At 35.3% G+C, this 20,000-nt stretch overlaps 2 protein-coding genes across 2 annotated transcripts in view; both read left to right on the plus strand.

Annotated features, from left to right (window-relative positions):
- The window catches only part of LOC107591130 (ephrin type-B receptor 2-like), a 31,823-nt gene extending 25,496 nt beyond the window's left edge, over nucleotides 1-6,327 (plus strand). The window contains exon 5 of the mRNA XM_016280172.1: nucleotides 6,239-6,327. Coding sequence (XP_016135658.1) covers nucleotides 6,239-6,327 — 89 coding nt within the window. The remainder of the gene's footprint in view (nucleotides 1-6,238) is intronic.
- Nucleotides 6,328-14,002: 7,675 nt separating this feature from the next.
- The window catches only part of LOC107591131 (ephrin type-B receptor 2-like), a 19,973-nt gene continuing 13,975 nt past the window's right edge, over nucleotides 14,003-20,000 (plus strand). Inside the window, exons 1-2 of the mRNA XM_016280173.1 lie at nucleotides 14,003-14,042; nucleotides 19,397-19,732. Coding sequence (XP_016135659.1) covers nucleotides 14,003-14,042; nucleotides 19,397-19,732 — 376 coding nt within the window. The remainder of the gene's footprint in view (nucleotides 14,043-19,396; nucleotides 19,733-20,000) is intronic.

Raw genomic sequence — 20,000 nt, forward strand, 5'->3', positions numbered from 1 at the left:
ACTATACATACAAAAATATCTGCATGAAACGGAAACAGCAGACGAGATGAATGAGGCGCAGATTCACTCTCTGCCAGCAGGTGGCGCTTAAAGCGTTTCCTTGGTTTCGGCTGTAAACAAGGCAACTCTGCACTTATGAACTTTAATATGCATTATACAGAGGCAAGATACAAAGAAAAAATACCATCTAAACTTTTCTAAAGCGAGTAAGTTCCCTTCAGACATGCATTCATATAAACTCCTACCCCTAAATGAATCGCGATTTGTTTAGCATCTCAACCGATTTGAATCTATTTTCAACCGGCTCGCGGTTAATCGTTACGTCCCTAGTTATTATGTTAATATATATATATAATTTGTAAAATATGATAAACAACAATAATAATTATTATTATTATTATACATTTTATTTATTTATTTATTGTCTCTATAATAAAAGTCAGTTTTGTTGAGTGTTATTTGGACCTTTTTCTGCTATGAAGAATAAAGAAAAAAATCATGTTTGGAACAGCATGAGGGTGAGCAAATTATGACAGACCTTTCATTTTTGGATGAACTGTCGCTTTAATTTAGTGTGCTGGTAAGGCTGACACAAAACACTAGAAACAAATGTTGCAGTAGCAGCCATTTTAAATGCATTGTTCTACACAATACTGCTAATCTTCTCTCTTTACCATCTCCAACAGTATATTAATTTAGCATTTTATAAATGTCCTATTATCTAGTTTGACACAAGACGCATCAGCTTTGACTTTGCATGCTGACCCAAGGGGAGAAACAGTGCTCTCTGTAATGTATATTTAACCGCTTAGTGTCTTTTTGTATAGACAAAGGACAAGATTAGCATTATTGACTTGTTGCAAACAATTAAGAGGTTTAGCGAGCTGCCACCCTGAATTGATTTATTGCTCTGGACCGTTGTTTAGATAAACCTGTTTACTTGTGCGAGGCGTATTTACCTTTGTCATTTGAATAAGTTATTAATCAAGCCTCTGGATCACCGTCTGAATGCTTACCAATCCATACAGAAGACCCGCAATTGAAATGCCCCATCTGAAACACTCATCGCTGTCGGATCAGCTTCATTGTTCGCTGCTGCCGAGCGATTTCTGCTAGCTCTGTCCCCAACAGTGCCGCTGAGTGACACATTCAGATACGGTTGACAACCTCACAAAAGGAACATAAAGCATCTTAGATGCATGATGTTGACACCACACAGTAAGATCTGGTCCGGGTGTCATAACGTCACATAAAAGAGCTTGTTCTATGAATCTTTGTCTCAGGTAGAGGTTAGCAGATGGAGCTGACACCATTAATATTTACAACTCTAAATGAAATGAATACATTTGGATTGTCAGTCACGGCACAATGGAGGCAGTCAGCAGAAAAAAGCTCCCTGGAGAGCCGAGGCTGAGGCGTCTGTGAGCACTGAAATATTAACACCAAATACTGTGAATGAATAAAACAAAATCACTCTCTGAGGGAAATAGCTTTGCAGGTAAACTGGGAGTGTTACGGATTTTTTGCCCTTTTCGGTAGTGCTAACGCACTGAGCCTTGAAAATGTAAATATGTTTTTGCATTTGTAGTATAGTAGAGCTCTGTACATGAATAGTGTGACTAAAATCAATATCTGGAGAGGTAACAAACCTTGGAGCCAGCCTGAAAGCTTTTTGTGTCTCTCAACTTCTTACATTTATCAGTGACACATGCAAAGAGCTGATGTGTACAAAATTGCATAAATTGGATCAAAAATAAAGCTCACAAAGAAAATCAATCCACGCTGGCACTTCTGAGTGCTTCTATATTGCAGGCACAATGAAGCAACTGAGGTGTGTTTTTGTCTGTGGGTATCAGGTGCTAGTTGGGAGAGTCCTGTCATGATGCTTAGAAAAGCATTGACAGAAAATGCTTTATTTAAGAGAATATGGTTGTTTGCTTTTTGCTGTCATACATTTGCTGCCATATTTGAAGATTTCCAGCATGGTGTTCATATATAGGATAATATTTACACGTTTTTATATGTTTGGATGTGAAAATGTTCAATATGAATGTATCGATGTTAAACAGTACTGACAGCATCTAAACCATGAGAGTATTTACATGTGCACAAAAATATTTATGAATAATTTATATTAAATGTACCCAATCAATAATAATTTATAAGTTGGAATAATTAAATTTGTGTGTGTGAGTGTGTTTGAAAAAAGTCTTGTGCTCACCAAGGTTGTATTTAATTGATCAAAAATACAGTAAAACTGTAATGTAGTCAAATCTTATTTTAATTTATTTACCCCAAACTTTTCAGTGGTAGTGTATCACAGTTTCCACAAAAATATTAAAGAGCATAAAACTGTTTTCAGCATTCATAAGAATAAGAAATGTTTCTTGAGCAGCAAATCAGCATATTAAAGATTTCTAAAGGATCTTGTGACACTGAATTCTGGTGTAATGGCTGCCAAAAAAATCAGCTTTGAATTTGATTTCATCATAAATTAAGTTTTTACACAAAATTTTTTTTTATTTTAAATTGTATTAATCTTTCACAATATTGCAGTTTTACTGTATTTTTTAAAGGGATACTCCACCCCAAAATGAAAATTGTCATTAATCACTTACCGTCGTGTCGTTCCAAACCCATAAAAGCTTTGTTCGTCTTCGGAACACAATTTAAAGGGGTGGTTGATTGCGATTTCACTTTTTTAACGTTAGTTAGTGTGTAATGATGCTGTTTGAGCATAAACAATATCTGCAAAGTTACGAAGCTGAAAGTTCAATGCAAATGGAGATTTCGTCTTTTAAAATTCTGGCAGTTTAATGCCTACAAAAACGGCTGGTAGGGACTTCAACAAGTTACTTCCCGGGTTTGTGATGTAACAAACCCAGATAAACCCTGCCCTTGGGAAAAGGCAGCAAAGGGGGCGAGGCCATGCTGCGCTGCTTTAGAGAAGAGGAAGAGAAAACTAGAGGTGCACGTACAAATCTATTCATATATGAATTGCGATTCTGTCTTCTAACGATTCTAATGGATTCACAAAATTCAAAAACCATCGCCTATTTCTGAGGGCGGGGCTTCATAAAAGCAGGATATTATCAGTGCGTTTCTCAGAGAAGGTACAGAGCAGTGTGGAATACAGGTAAATTATGTGAAAAATAATGTGTTTTTTTTTTTTTTTAAACGAAGCATTAACATGTTAGACTGCACCCCATAAACACAATCTAGCCTAGGAAAAAAAAACAGTGAACCGCCCCTTTAAGATATTTTGGATGAAAACCGGGAGACTTGTGACTGTCCCATTGACTGCCAAGTAAATTACACTGTCAAGGTCCAGAAAAGTATGAAAGACATCGTCAGAATAGTCCATCTGCCATCAGTGGTTCAACCGTAACGATATGAAGTGGCGAGAATACTTTTTTGTATGTGAAGGAAAAAAAAAACGACTTTATTCAACAATTCGTCTCCTCTGTGTCTCTCCGCATCACTGTAGCGCCATTTTGGAGAATATCCGCTGAACGCAAGCAGCGTACGCTCTTCTGTGTCAGCCGCGCTGCATGGATGCGCTGTTATCGTTCAAATCAAAGCGTAAATACACGTAGAAAACGCATCTTTGTGTCGCGGCTGACACAGAAGAGCGTACACTGCTTGAGTTCAGAGGATATTCTCCATAATGGTGCTTCATAACGTTACAGTTGAACCACTGATGACAGATAGACCACACTCTTAAAAATAAAGGTGCTTCACGATGCCATAGAAGAACCTTTTTGTCTAAATGTCTCCATAAAGAACCTTTAACATCTGAAGAACCTTTCTGTTTCACAAAAGGTTCTTTGTGGTGAAAAAAGGTTCTTCAGATTATAAAAAGGTAAGAAAGAGATGGTTCTTTTAAGAACCTTTGACTGAATGCTTATTTGTGGAACCAAAAATGGTTCTTCTATGGCATCGCTGTGAAGAAGCTTTTGAAGCACCTTTATTTTTAAGAGTGTATTCTGACGATATCTTTCATACTTTTCTGGGCCTTGACAGTGTAATTTACTTTGCAGTCAATGGGACAGTCACAAGCCTCCCGGTTTTCATCCAAAATATCTTAAATTGTGTTCCGAAGACGAACGAAGCTTTTACGGGTTTGGAACGACATGGGGGTAAAGTGATTAATGACAAAATTTTTATTTTGGAGTGGAGTAACCCCTTAACGTTCATTTCAGTGTTTATACAGATGTACAAAAATGTATGTGTTCTAAAACACTTTACACACAAATACTTATGATTATCAATACAATTATGTCGACATTTGTCACTCCTAAAAATGAGTAAGGCCTCTTCTCATTTAAATCCAACACAGACTAGTGAGTGTTTAATGTTGTGGCCAGAACACATTTTCCATAGACACACACACAAAAATCAGTTTTTGTTATTTAAATGAGCCTGTCAGTATTTTAAAGATTTGTTTTCTTCCCTCTGGACTGTACACCCTAAATGTCCTTCAACTCAGTCTGGCTGTGGCCCATAATTATTCAGATTCCAGACATTAGTGATGATAAAAGCATGAAAGAGACTGTTAATGACTTTACTCTCTAGAGCTAACTTTGCTTTATTCTTGTGGTTTATGTTCAGATCTCTCAAGCATGTGTCTTGGCCAGTCGCCCCTCGGATTACACGACTAGTTTGGGCACTGCTTGGCCATGTTGGCTCTCTGGGTACAGAGGGCAGCGTACGCTCTTCTGTGTCAGCCGCGCTGCATGGATGCGCTGTTATCGTTCAAATCAAAGCGTAAATACACGTAGAAAACGCATCTTTGTGTCGCGGCTGACACAGAAGAGCGTACACTGCTTGAGTTCAGAGGATATTCTCCATAATGGTGCTTCATAACGTTACAGTTGAACCACTGATGACAGATAGACCACACTCTTAAAAATAAAGGTGCTTCACGATGCCATAGAAGAACCTTTTTGTCTAAATGTCTCCATAAAGAACCTTTAACATCTGAAGAACCTTTCTGTTTCACAAAAGGTTCTTTGTGGTGAAAAAAGGTTCTTCAGATTATAAAAAGGTAAGAAAGAGATGGTTCTTTTAAGAACCTTTGACTGAATGCTTATTTGTGGAACCAAAAATGGTTCTTCTATGGCATCGCTGTGAAGAAGCTTTTGAAGCACCTTTATTTTTAAGAGTGTATTCTGACGATATCTTTCATACTTTTCTGGGCCTTGACAGTGTAATTTACTTTGCAGTCAATGGGACAGTCACAAGCCTCCCGGTTTTCATCCAAAATATCTTAAATTAAAAGCATCTTAATTTTAAAGGATCAGTCCACCAAAAATGAATATTTGCTGAAAATTTACTCACCCTCATGTCTTACAAGGTGTAGATGAGTTTGATTCTTCATTGGAACAGATTTGAAGAAATTTAGCATTGCATCATTTGATCACCAATGTATCCTTTACAGTGAATGGGTGCCGTCAGTATGAGAGTCCAATCAGCTGATAAAAACATCACAGTAATCCACAAACAGTTGCCAAAAGTCAGCCCCCCAAAAATTGCCTGGTTAAATTAGTGCTTCAGTATTGCTTCCCACAGAATTTTGTTTAAAATAAATGTAATTTTGGAGTGGAGTAACCCCTTAACGTTCATTTCAGTGTTTATACAGATGTACAAAAATGTATGTGTTCTAAAACACTTTACACACAAATACTTATGATTATCAATACAATTATGTCGACATTTGTCACTCCTAAAAATGAGTAAGGCCTCTTCTCATTTAAATCCAACACAGACTAGTGAGTGTTTAATGTTGTGGCCAGAACACATTTTCCATAGACACACACACAAAAATCAGTTTTTGTTATTTAAATGAGCCTGTCAGTATTTTAAAGATTTGTTTTCTTCCCTCTGGACTGTACACCCTAAATGTCCTTCAACTCAGTCTGGCTGTGGCCCATAATTATTCAGATTCCAGACATTAGTGATGATAAAAGCATGAAAGAGACTGTTAATGACTTTACTCTCTAGAGCTTCCTTTGCTTTATTCTTGTGGTTTATGTTCAGATCTCTCAAGCATGTGTCTTGGCCAGTCGCCCCTCGGATTACACGACTAGTTTGGGCACTGCTTGGCCATGTTGGCTCTCTGGGTACAGAGGGGCTTGATTCCTGTCTTAGTGCCTCCCAGGCTCTGTCCTGTCCTGCTGGGTAATCCCGGCCGTCTCATAAGAATTCAAGATTAATCTGAAGCTTCTGTTGCACTCAGCCATGGTGATGAACGTCTGGGAGAGTTCCCTCACACATTGGTGGGAATCAATGACCTTGACTGAGGATGAAAACAAGATGTTGGTGTGAGCTAATACATGCTACAGCTGTTGTCATTGTTCTGTAAGAATGTACAGTACTAGACTTCAGTGTAATAAGGAGCTCTAAGTGCATTAGTGTTCAACTTGCTCAAGCTGTTGTGTCTTGACATTTTATGAAGACATCTGCTGTTGGACATATGTTTGACATATGCACTTGCGAATTTCTAGACCAAACATAGCAGATCACGCTATATGAAATTTTTTTCTTGATCCGTGTTTTTTCAGTGACATATTTAAACGTCTTTAAAACATGAGAAATTAACCAGGGAACAAAGAGAACAAAATATTAAGACCCCTTTGCATTTTGTTAAACATAATTTATTTGAAGTGAAAAAATTTGTTAGGTTTATTAAAAAAAAGTTACCAATGATGTGAGAGGGGAAAACAATTATTTAAGATATATTATAAATATTTTGTTTTAAAGTGGTTTTGATATTTTTAGTGAAAAATAAGATAAAAGTAGAATAAGATAAATAAGATTTTTTAAAAAGCATCTTAATTTTAAAGGATCAGTCCACCAAAAATGAATATTTGCTGAAAATTTACTCACCCTCATGTCTTACAAGATGTAGATGAGTTTGATTCTTCATTGGAACAAATTTGGAGAAATTTAGCATTGCATCATTTGATCACCAATGCATCCTTTACAGTGAATGGGTGCCGTCAGTATGAGAGTCCAATCAGCTGATAAAAACATCACAGTAATCCACAAACAGTTGCCAAAAGTCAGCCCCCCAAAAATTGCCTGGTTAAATTAGTGCTTCAGTATTGCTTCCCACAGAATTTTGTTTAAAATAAATGTTTGTGTAGTTCCTATTCATCTAGACAGCATTAATTCATCAAAAGATGATCATTATAAAAGCATCATAACTGGGCATATATCCAGACGTAAACCTAGCTCATTTGAATGTTTTAAGAGCCAGCTGAGGTATTTCTGCATCTCAGCACTCAGAACTGTCTGCAAAATGTGGTGTTTTGACATATAAAACATCAGGTTTTTGGGCATGTTTGACATGTTACTTTTTCATAATTCATTTACTGTATAGGGTGCAACAACATAAACAGCATGTGCAAATAAAGGATTCTTTTAGTGAGTGTGTAATTGATTTTTGGTAGACTTCCTGCTATTCTAAGTGTTAACAAGCTTCTAGAAGCATCAGTGGAGGCTCACTGTGGTGATTGTTTATACATTCTTGAGATGAGCTCTTAGTTGTGTTTACTGACGGTTGGTAGCTGTTCTGCTCCGGCTCATCACATGCTGTCTGACTGCTTGTGACCGTACCTTCACTGGGCTGATATTTCAGGTTCCTGTAGTGTGACAGTGCAGTTTGCTGTGGGAGGCACTAAAAATAATAAGATTATTTGGTTATTTTATTTTAATTTGTTTATTTTTTTCTGAATGTATGTTCAGGACAGTTAACATAAAATGTGTGACACAGTAAACTTTAATGTATTTAACAAGTTTTTCCCCCATTCTTTCTAATGAATAAATCGGTTATTGGAAAAGTGTGGAAAAAGAAGCTATCAGTGATCAGTCCTTAAAATAAACATTTTTCTTTGTTTAAAAATCATTATAATAATCTAAATAACCTTTTTCTACTGTAAAGATCCTTTTGTAAGATAGAAAGATTAAAAATTCTTCATGGAACCATCACTGCCAATAAAGAACCTTTTTATTTTTTATATATTTAACAGTGTACATTTCAAAAGTTTTGAAAGAAATTCAGTTTAGTTAACGAATGACACATTAAATTGATCAAATGTGACAGCAAGTATATTGTTAAAAAATATCTGTTTCAAATAAATGCTGGGTTTTTTAAAAACTTTTTTACTAACAAATAGGGATGTAACGATTCACTCACGATTCAATTCGATTTACGATTTGATTATTTTTTTTTAAACAAAATGAGATTTAAGACATTATATAGTATGAAAAGGTGTCCTTTTATTAGGCTATTGCTGAACGTTTCTTTGTGAAATTAAAATATAACTAAAATTGACATTTTAAAACAAACCCCAAATCAAATTATAAAGTTGCTCAAATAAAATAAATCTCTTCATATAAACAAACTAAGGCTTTGTCTGTGCTCTTTCCGTTTAAAATTAGAGGCAACCACTGCATTTTAATCATGATCCAAACAAAGATGCAGCTTACATGCAGCATGAGCAGTTTTTAATCTAAATTAGACCAGTTAACATAAAATGTGTGACACAGTAAACTTTAATGTATTTAACAAGTTTTTCCCCCATTCTTTCTAATGAATAAATCGGTTATTGGAAAAGTGTGGAAAAAGAAGCTATCAGTGATCAGTCCTTAAAATAAACATTTTTCTTTGTTTAAAAATCATTATAATAATCTAAATAACCTTTTTCTACTGTAAAGATCCTTTTGTAAGATAGAAAGATTAAAAATTCTTCATGGAACCATCACTGCCAATAAAGAACCTTTTTATTTTTTATATATTTAACAGTGTACATTTCAAAAGTTTTGAAAGAAATTCAGTTTAGTTCACGAATGACACATTAAATTGATCAAATGTGACAGCAAGTATATTGTTAAAAAATATCTGTTTCAAATAAATGCTGGGTTTTTTAAAAACTTTTTTACTAACAAATAGGGATGTAACGATTCACTCAACTCACGATTCAATTCGATTTACGATTTGATTATTTTTTTTTAAACAAAATGAGATTTAAGACATTATATAGTATGAAAAGGTGTCCTTTTATTAGGCTATTGCTGAACGTTTCTTTGTGAAATTAAAATATAACTAAAATTGACATTTTAAAACAAACCCCAAATCAAATTATAAAGTTGCTCAAATAAAATAAATCTCTTCATATAAACAAACTAAGGCTTTGTCTGTGCTCTTTCCGTTTAAAATTAGAGGCAACCACTGCATTTTAATCATGATCCAAACAAAGATGCAGCTTACATGCAGCATGAGCAGTTTTTAATCTAAATTAGACTGTATAATTTCGAAATTTTAAGCAAAAACAGAATGTCTGACTTTAGTTTTGTGAATCTATGCTACATAAATCATATCTGAACGAAACAGCAGATGAGCTGAATGAGACGCAGATTCACTCTCTGCCAGCAGGTGGCGCTTATGAACAGCAGTGATACAGTGCTTCCTGGGTTACCGCTGTAAACAAAGCAGAGCTGCTTATGAACACTACTTTAATATGCATCGTTCAGAGGCAAGATGAAAAGAAAATACCACGTACACTTTTCTAAAGACAGTAAGTTCCCCTCAGAGATACATTCATGTAAGCTCCGACTCCAATTGTATCGCAATTTGTTTGGCATCTCAACCGATTTGAATCGTCACATATTTGAATCGATTTTCAACCGGCTCGCGGTTCATTGTTACATCCCTACTGACAAATCAACAAAAATATTAAGCAACGCAACTGTTTTCAACATAATAAAAAAATTTATTATTAGAAATGTTTCTGAGCATATCGGCATATTAGAATGATTTCTGAAAGATCATGTGACACTGAAGACTGCAGTAATGATGCTGAAAATTCAGCTTTGCCATCACAAGGATAAATTATATTTTAAAGTAGAAAACGGTTATTTTAAAGTGTTTTATTTCACACTATTGCTCTTTTTACTAAATTAATCTCAAATGAATGTAGCCTTGGTAAATGAAAAAAATATTTTAAAAGTCTTACCAACCCTGAACTTTTGAACAGTTGTGTATATACCTGGCTTTTTATTTTAGAAAGGGTCCCCTACCAGGGGAAGTTCATATTTGGGGGTCCTTAGCCAGTTTGAAATCCTAAACAAATTGAAGTACAGGACTGAGTTGTCTGTTTATTGTATATAATAGCAAAATGTGTGTTTCGTTGGAGAGTAAACTCCTCAAACACAAATAATGCTACTTCATTTGAAGGCTTCATGAAACATGGATGCTCAAGGAAAAAGCTCATTACCTTAGTAACTCCTTAAATTCTTCATTCAACCTTGATATGTAGATGACAGGCATGCAGTATAGCACAGATGAGTTCAGTCCTTCACCCCCATTAAAGTGAACTCCCCTGTGTGAATCCTGATATGAGTTCAGCAGGTTGACACGGCACCTCTAATGGATATTAATGTCTCTCCAACCGCCTGCTTTGCCAAGGAGGGTTACATACACATCTGTGGCCTCAAGTTGGCCAAGAAAATTGTTGAGAGGGCTTACAAAAGACTGCATCCATATCTTATACTGCATGAAATTATGTCTGTCAATGAAAAAGGCCTGTGATGTCAGTCTCTGCATTGTCTGAGGAAGAATGGACCTTTTTCTTTCCTGCAGATTTAATTTCCTCACTGTCAACCGCTGTGATCTCAGGCTGTGGTTTTTGAGCCGAGCAGCTTGTTTATGAAGCGACGAAGTGTGTGCAGATGGAGTCGTGTAGTGTACGCTTGATTCATCTGACTGATTGATGGAGATTGAGACATGAAAAAAACTTTTATCATGAAAGCTACAAAATACAGCTTACTTGCAGTTCAGTCATTGCAACTGTGCTGTGGCTTAGCTGTTATGTTTTGAAGACATTTATTGTCAATTGAGTTACGGAACAAATGATGTTTCTGTATTTTTTAATTTTTTTTAATGAATAATTTTAAGTAAACGAATCGTTTTCATTTAGTCACCATGCACTGACTCATAAGTAGGGCTGGGCGATATAGCAAAAAAATTTATCAACGATATAATGTTTCATATCGTTCGGTATCGATAATTATTGACATTTTTTATAACCTTTTTTAAAACTAAGAGCAATAGAATTTTTTTTTTACATTTTAACCACTGTATTTTTAAATTAACCCAATTTGTTGAGACAACAAATATTTTTTGTTTTAACAGTCAAACACACAATAAAAATTAAACAAATATCTAATTTCTAATGTTTTACATGCCGATTAAATGGCTTGTCTCCCGAGGCCACAGGAGGGCACCATTCACTCAGATTGTATTTAAAAACATATGAGACGCAGTGAAAAGGAATAAACCTCCACAAATTCGCGACGTGTTTTAACTTTGCATGGCTACATCTCTTGTGTGAGACGCCAGTGCAGCAGCCATATTTGTCTGTCTAAAAAATGAGCTGAATATGCGTTCTGTGTGAATGGCTTAGTTTCGGTTTTAACCTAATCAAGATCTCCGCATTGAGCTTCTATATTTCTCTAATATTTTCTCGTGCTCCACTGGTGATGCTCCCTGACGCACTCCTAACATTTGATTGTACTATTTTTGCATTCAAATACAAATGTTTATTTTAAATTCAACTCTATATAAATTTTTGTATTCACAATCTCCTCATCACAGGCAGTCACAGCACTAATTTCAGCATACACTCATAGCACGTGCCTATATCGTGCACTATATCGAACATTTTTTATATCGTTATCGAAGAAGGTGTACCGTCGATAAATATCGATACCGTTTTATCGCCCAGGCCTACTCATAAGTCTCTCATTTTTAAACGTGTGACTACTTTGGTGGTTTTTCCTACCCTAAAAGGCTGACTGTAGCACGAGCGAGTAGCATTCGAGTGTGGACTGTGAAGGACCATTTCATTGGTTGGACCTTCTGAACGAATGCACTACATGAGTCTGTGTTTCGAGTCTGAACGAGACTCTGAGTGGAAACACTGAACAAACTGGGACATCTCATTAGTAAGCGAAATGAACAAATTAGGACATGTTGTTCGTGAATGAGTTGGCGTTTTCGAGTTTAAACAAGACTCGATTTGGGACATGTCGTTCATGAATGAGAATCGGCTGAATGAAAGGGGGCATGTCGTTCATTCAGTGCGAAATATGAATCAATCCTGGGTGGAAGAATTATCCTAGTTATTTAACGTGTTAAATTGATTCACGATGATACACAAAGTAAATGATTCAAGGATGTTTTTGAAACCCAGTTCATTTATTTAGGCTATTTTGTCATTTTCTATAGATAATTCCATGTAACCATCCTTTTAATAAAGGATAAGATAAGTGTTTTTGAACGATTCTGTTGAGTCAGTTATTTCTTTAATGAGTCAGTAAGACTCAATAAGTCTCCACCTACTGGTAATGATGTAATGTAAAGGAGTGGTCACAAATTTCTGCATAAAGTTCCCACTGTCCACTGTCAATAGTGTATTGATGTATGAAGCACTTCTCACACAGAAATCACTTTCCTGATTTTGCAGGTCCCTATTGAAAACCACCGGATTTCACCTTAAAGGGTTAGTTCACCCAAAAATGAAAATTCTGTCATTAATTACTCACCCTCGTGTCGTTTCAAACCCGTAAGACCTTCATTCATCTTCGGAACACAAATTAAGATATTTTTGATAGAATCTGAGAGCTTTCTGACCCTGCATAAACAGCAACGCATCTGAAATGTTCCCAAGTCCAGAAAGCAAAAGCAAAAAAAAAAAACGACTTTATTCAACAATTCGTCTCCGCATCACCCTGGTGCCATTTTGGAAAATATCCACTGGACGTAAATAGCGTATGGTGTTCTGTGTCAGCTGCGTCACGCCGGTTCTGTTTCCTACGTTGTTGTGATTTGATCTGAACGGAAACGGTGTATCCGTGTGACGCAGAACGTTGCTGTCTATGCAGGGTCAGACAGCTCTCAGATTCCATCAAAAATATCTTATTTTGTGTTCCGAAGATGAACGAAGGTCTTACGGGTTTGAAACTACATGAGGGTGAGTAATTAATGACAGAATTTTCATTTTTGGGTGAACTAACCCTTTAAGACTCACTTAACACATAAGTGAAATTATTCTTTTGATTAATTTCATCGTTTGGTTCATTATATTACAACGATTTGTTCAGTGAATCAAAATCACCACCACTCATGACATCTCCAAACGGAATTGCAAAAATGCCAAACACTCCCCTCATCTTCCATTGGTCAGCCAAACAGATAGGCCGCCCCCAAACTCATGCCATTGGATGAGGTGTATTGGGCTGGTCTAGATTCTCAAACAAACAGACCCACAGTTTTTACACTTTGAGAGAATCAACCTACGAATGTCTTACTTATAGTTGTCTCCGCATTTTAAGGAAGAAAGTACTTTAACATTGAGAAAATTACACACCTTTAAATTAGTGAGTTAATGTCTTTCACCAAAGGATAAACTGTTATACTGAGCCAATAAAGTGTTTGCTGTGATTTCCCTGTTGTAAAATGTGCCTCATAAAAAAGCACAACTGCTCACAGGAATGAAGATAAACAGATCTGAAAGATTATAAAAAATGTGCGGTGCCACAAAGGTCTTTAATCAGTTTCTCCCAGAATTCCATTAGCACCTACTTAAATACTCCAGTCATGTACAGTACACGGCGCACACATCTAATATGTCGGCGGGATATTGTTCTGCTGTCGTTCTCCCTCTCACATGGCATGGTCTCTATTGTGGAGCCCTGTGGTACCACAGATTTAATTCCACTCCTGTTCACTGTCACTCACACCCACTCTGCCTCATTCAACTGTAACCAACACCTCATTCACCGCGTCCACCGCACTAACTCACTCTGATGTGTGAGCGTGGAAGCCTTATATTCCTTCTGGCAGAAAGAGAATGTTCTGTCATCAATCATAGGCTGAGAGCGCCAGCCAAGAGTAATGTTTTACTGTCAAAGCCATTTGGGGTATTAGGCTAATAGAATGAGTTTCATTGTACTTCCTAGAACACACTTTGCTCTTGGTAAGTGTTGATTGCTTTGCACCTGCAGATGATATGTGACACGTATTACATTTACCCTCAACCTTTGATTTATTCCCAGTTGGAGTCAGTAGGCTATTTCTGTGTGGTACAAAAGTTTGTATTATTATGAGCGTTGAGGTTATTTTGGCCGACGGGCAGACGTGGCAGCTGTTGACCGATTTGGTGTGAGCAAATAAAGGATGCTGTCTGTCTTGCAGTCTGTGACTGGGAAATGATGCGAGTTTGGGTTTTGTTAAACTGCTGCGTGAATTTAACATATCATTCTGCAGTCGCATGACTGGATGGTGTAGTCTTCATTTTTAAGTATATTCTAAATTATAAATATGGTAACGTCCCGGTTCACCAGAGAGAGTCCTGGTTTCATGACGTACTGTATGTCCTGACTATTCACTAGAAATGTAAATATATCAAAGTTTCACCTGCTAGGATCAATAACTTACAATTAAGGGGAGACACTGCAGGCAAAACACTATTTTTTTCATGCGCCTGTCAATTTGGAGATTTTGGGCTTTTTGGCTTTTCATAAAGTGTTGATAAAGACTAGTGAAAAGAAAACATCCAAAAGACACTGTTAAGTGCTTATTTTATAGCACTTTATCTATTTGTGTCAATAGATTTCAATTACAATAAATATTTTTAAAGGCCGTTTCCTCAAAATGAGTTTTTTCTCCTACACTGAGCCATAAATCTCCACTTCAGTAGCACTTACACACACCAAACATTACATTTTTATTCCTGTATATATTCTGAAGATTTTTACAGAGGGATCTGTGCATATAGATAATTTGCTTGATTGTATACAATATTTTATTCCCCCCAAAATTGTGAAAATATATTGTTTTCTGGCTGTTCAAAGATTTTTCTGAATTATGGAGTGACAAAAAGAGATCTGACAGAAATTCCCTCTGTAAAAACATTTGACTCTAATATGTCAAAAAAAATTAAACAAGAATTTTGAAACTGACTTCATCCAGTGTTCAGATTTTTGCAAAATGTGTATGCAAATTAGTGCATATTTCATTAAATAATGCCTCATTTGCATATTGAAACATAACATTTTAGAAAACTTTTAATACAAAAAATGTTTGCAATTATCAATGTAATCAATCAACTGGGTAAGTAAGGTGATAACTACCGGTATTAGTTAATATTTTTACCCTATTCACCTGCAGTGTCTCACTTTAAAGGGATAGTTCATCCAAAAATGTAAAATCTGTCAATTACATGCTGATGTTACACTGAAAAAAATTTACAGGCATCACAGTTTCCAAAAAATATTAAGCAGCACAACTGTTGAACTTTAATAATAAATGTTTCTTGAGCAGCAAATCAGTATATTACAGTGATTTCTGAAGGCTTACATGCAATTGAAGACTGAGTAATGATGCTGAAAATTCATCTTTGCCATCATAGGAATAAATGAATTTGTTTTTACTGATTTTGAATGGTAGTGTACAAAGACCATTAAATATGGCATGTAACGTGTGAGAACCAATGAGGCAGACATTAGATGATATTTCATATGATATCTATATCCTTTTTAGAGCTTGAAAGTTTTGGACTCTATTGACTTCCTTAATATGGACAAAAACAGCTGAAACGTGATCCAAATTATCTTTCTAGCTACCTTCTCTGATATTGGTTGTGGTACTCAACCAGATGACACTGAAGGGAAAAAAAGCTGTTTTTTTTTATTTTTTAAATTATGTTTTATTTAAGTAGCACTTTTCATAATATGTATTGTTTTAAAGTTGCTTTAAAGAAATAATAGACATGATGTTTGCTATTTTAATACTTTCAGCAAATCAGTTTGCAAGAACAGTTGTCATAATAATTTCACGCACTGGCTGCTGCTCCCATTCATACTCTCAATGCAGGCAGATTGTCATGTTAGCAAGCTGGAGTAATGCCCAAAAACACGGGGAATTACATTTTATGATTTTTGATTTTAGTATGGTGATTTAATAAGTATTATTCAAAAATTAAAAAAAAATAATAATTCAGCGAAATACGTTAAGTTGTTACTATGAATTCCCACGTGAACATTAAAATCACAATGACCGAATATAATAACAGAAAAAAAATGTTTTGTATATTTTTGTTATTTACTGTATATTTTGATTCTGTTCAGAAAGTGGGAAACTGAATAAAATGTGGCAGGCTCCAGAAGATGTCTAAAACACTAGGCATAAACTAATCTAATATATAATCTAGTCAATTTTGATTATCTTCAAAGCACTCAGCAATAGGATTTTCTCAGTACAGATGGTAACAAATAAGGATGCATGATGTTCCATATTGGTTATGGTTATCGGCTGATATTAGTGGTTTTTTAATTATGAGTACTTGCTGATAATAAGATTTATTATTTCTTCATTAATATTTAGTTGTGCTGCTGATTTACTGTAACACTCAAAGTTAATTTTTAAAAATGTTTTAATTTAATAGTAAATCTCAACATTTTTTTCATATGCTATGTTATGTTCAACTGTAAGATTTAAATAGATTAATTTTATTTTTTAGATAATAATATAGAAATGGAATATCCAAAATGTATTGATTATAGTATATAAAATGAAAACAATTATCAACTTAGCAGACAGAAGTTTATTATTGGTGCACTTTTAGTAATGAAAAAAGTAAGTGCAATGAATTATATTATTTTAATAAAGCTACTTTTTATTAATAATAATAATAATAATAATTTGAACACTGATATTGTTATTATTATTAATAAACTATATTTGAAAAAGTTTTGTAATAACAACAACATTAAAATATGATTTCTGTTATTAAATTCTTTTATAATTAAAATAATAATAGTAATATATCATGATGTAATAGACCTCAGCAATTTATTAAGCTACAATTTACACTGCAAGACATTGTCAAAATGTTTATCTTTTTTTTCATACTGTATGTTGGGATTCAGCTGTATCATTAAATAGTTGAATTTTATTTTTACATAATAATATAGAGTTTTAGTATCCAAAATGTATTGATCATAGTATATCAAATAAAAATGTTTATCAACTTATCAAACAAAAGTTTATTATTGGTGCACTTCTAGTAATGGAAAAAGTAAGAGCAGTGAATTTTATTATTTTATTAAAGTTATTATTTAATAATAATTATTTAAACACTGATATTGTTACTATTAATAATAAATTATATTTTAAAAAGTTATGTAATAACATTAACAACAATATGTTGTTACTATTGTTATTACATTCTTTAATAAGTAAATAATAATAATATATCATGACAAAATATATTCTAAGCAGTTTATTAAGCTACAATTTACCTTCAAGTCATTCTGTAATGCACCGGTTCAAATACACACATGAAAATTAAAATAAGTTTTAGAATTGAGTTGATACTGTACAGAACTGCTGTTGCAGTAAACTGCTTCAGTCACAAAGTACCGGTCATTTTGACATCCCTACTTAGAAACATCATTTACGTCAGCACTGGAGACTCGTATTGTACACATTCTTGAAGTCTTTTGTCTTTTCATTTTTCCATGAGGTTGCCCTTCTTAGAGCTTCAGTTAAGTGCAGCAAAAAGAAAATGAGTGTGCAACTCACTGAACATTCATTTAGTGCTGTAACTCAGTGATCAGCGAGATTGGCCCGATGGGATTTGCATAATGCTCTGTTCTTTTGGGGAGGCTGGGCCTGTGTGAATGCTGGAGTAGTGCTCTACGCTGTCAGTAATCTGAACTGCTGCACTGTGTCCAGAATAGAGGGAGGAGAACATTCTTCCCTTTCACTCTTGTTTTACATTACAATGAACCACTTCTCTTTTCATCTCTTGTCATTACCCATTATGAAATTATTACTTTAATGTGGCTTGTTAGAAAGCGGAGATTACTTTGATCCAGTTTCTTTTTTTAAAAGAGCAGTGATAATAGGCTAATGAATAAGTGAAATTCAGATCATAAAGAGACAAGACGAATCAGTTAGAATGTGCTCGAGTCAGCAGCCCAGCAGATTATGAGGGGAAAAAAGCCACGTGTAAAGTTACTTTACATCACAAAGGCCTAATTTAGGGACAATTTAGGTGGGCTATTGTTGTGACTTGATGATGAGATTCAATTTTATGACTAATTCAAAGGGGGTCACTAGGGCTGCATGATATTGGAAAAAACTCATATTGCAATATTTTGTTTTTCTGCGATATATATTGCAATATGAAAAAAAAAAAATCACCAGATGACTTAAATAGCTCTATTTGGAAAGAAAAAAATCGATGATTATTGATTACACACAAAATTATGTCTTAATTACACCGTTTTGACGAGTATTCACGTAAACACAGTTGATTATGTCTTAAGTGAACGTAAACAGTAGGGAGAACGTGTATCAGTACATTGCATCCATTGCAGCCGTGCATTCGGTTTTTAAAAGACAGCAGCCTAATTTAGTTGCTATTGTCTGAGTCATTGATGTTAATCAAGCAACAAAAAGAAAAACCGAAAATCACGCACTGCTCTTGACTGAGAAACTTTAGTAGCCTTAAAGATTAATCTAAATTTATTTATAGAAATAAATATGTCTTCTTGAAAGAATGAAGAATATGGTAAGCAAGTTGCTATAAAGAATGCATAGTTAGCCTATATAACCATTGGTATTTCATTAAAAAGTAGACCATGTTCTTGTTCTTTGTGAGAAGTGGTTTTATTTAACCACATTTATTTTATTTATTTTAACATAAAGGCATGTTGTGTGTCACATCAGTTAAATCTGTGTCTATCATGATAAAACTTTAATATCAAACCTATATAATGAGTTTGGAAATTTTAGAGAAATGCTTAATAAACCCATTAGATTTTAGCCGACTAAATTTACTGTAGATTTAGTCGACTAAAATCTTATCATATTTAGTCGACTAAAACTAGACTAAAACTAAAAACAATTCAGATAACTAAAATATGACTAAATCTAAATGGCATTTTAGTCAAAAGACTATGACTAAAACTAAATCAAAATTTGCTGTCAAAATTAACACTGGTGTCCTCACTGGACGCGAGCGGCGCAACAAAATACTATGAACCCATTATAATCAGTGATGCTGTCTACACTGGATGCGGTGCGACACAACAAATCATATGATGTGCAAAACATTGCACATCATGCGATGTGACTATCGCGGATGCACACATCGCAATATCGATGCTGAAACGATATATCGTTCAGCCCTAGGTGTCACATACTTTTTCTTGCAACCTTACACCATATAATCCAAGAATCTATTCCTAGGCTGGTTTTAATTAAACTGTCCCGATAAGACGTGGACTTGCTGATGAGGCAAGGTGGTTTGACTTTCCACAGCGGTTCCGTCTGCACCCCAGAGAGTGATTTCTAGCGTGAACGAGACTTCCCTGCGGCTGGAGTGGGATCTGCCGAAAGAGAGCGGAGGCCGGGAGGACGTGGTCTATAACGTAATCTGCAAGAGCTGCGGTTCGGGTCGAGGGGCCTGCACTCGCTGCGGTGACAATGTGCAGTTCGTGCCCCGCCAGCTGGGCCTGACCCATCCCTGGGTCCACATCAGTGACCTGCTGGCCCACACGCAGTACACCTTTGAGATCCAGGCTGTGAATGGAGTGTCTGACCAGAGTCCCTTCTCACCTCAGTTCACCGCTGTCAACATCACCACAAACCAGGCCGGTAAGACAGCAGTAAACACAGGTAACAGTTTGAGACATCGCAGATGATGTTCATACTCAAAATATTTGTAACTTGCTGGGGGCTGGATTCAACCTTGAATTACACAAGCTTGTGTGTTGCCGGGCAACTTTTCTAGAATTTAGTATAAGGATCTATTATATTTAGTATGAGACTAGTTCAGGGGTTTTCAAACATTTTGATGTCATGGACCTTTCTATCTCCTTCCTAAAATATTAAAGTAGCTAAATATATAAATGTGCAAAGAGCT

This window comes from Sinocyclocheilus grahami, unplaced genomic scaffold (genome assembly GCF_001515645.1).
Source record: "Sinocyclocheilus grahami isolate Dianchi unplaced genomic scaffold, SAMN03320097.WGS_v1.1 scaffold137.1, whole genome shotgun sequence".
Lineage (NCBI taxonomy): Eukaryota > Metazoa > Chordata > Actinopteri > Cypriniformes > Cyprinidae > Sinocyclocheilus > Sinocyclocheilus grahami.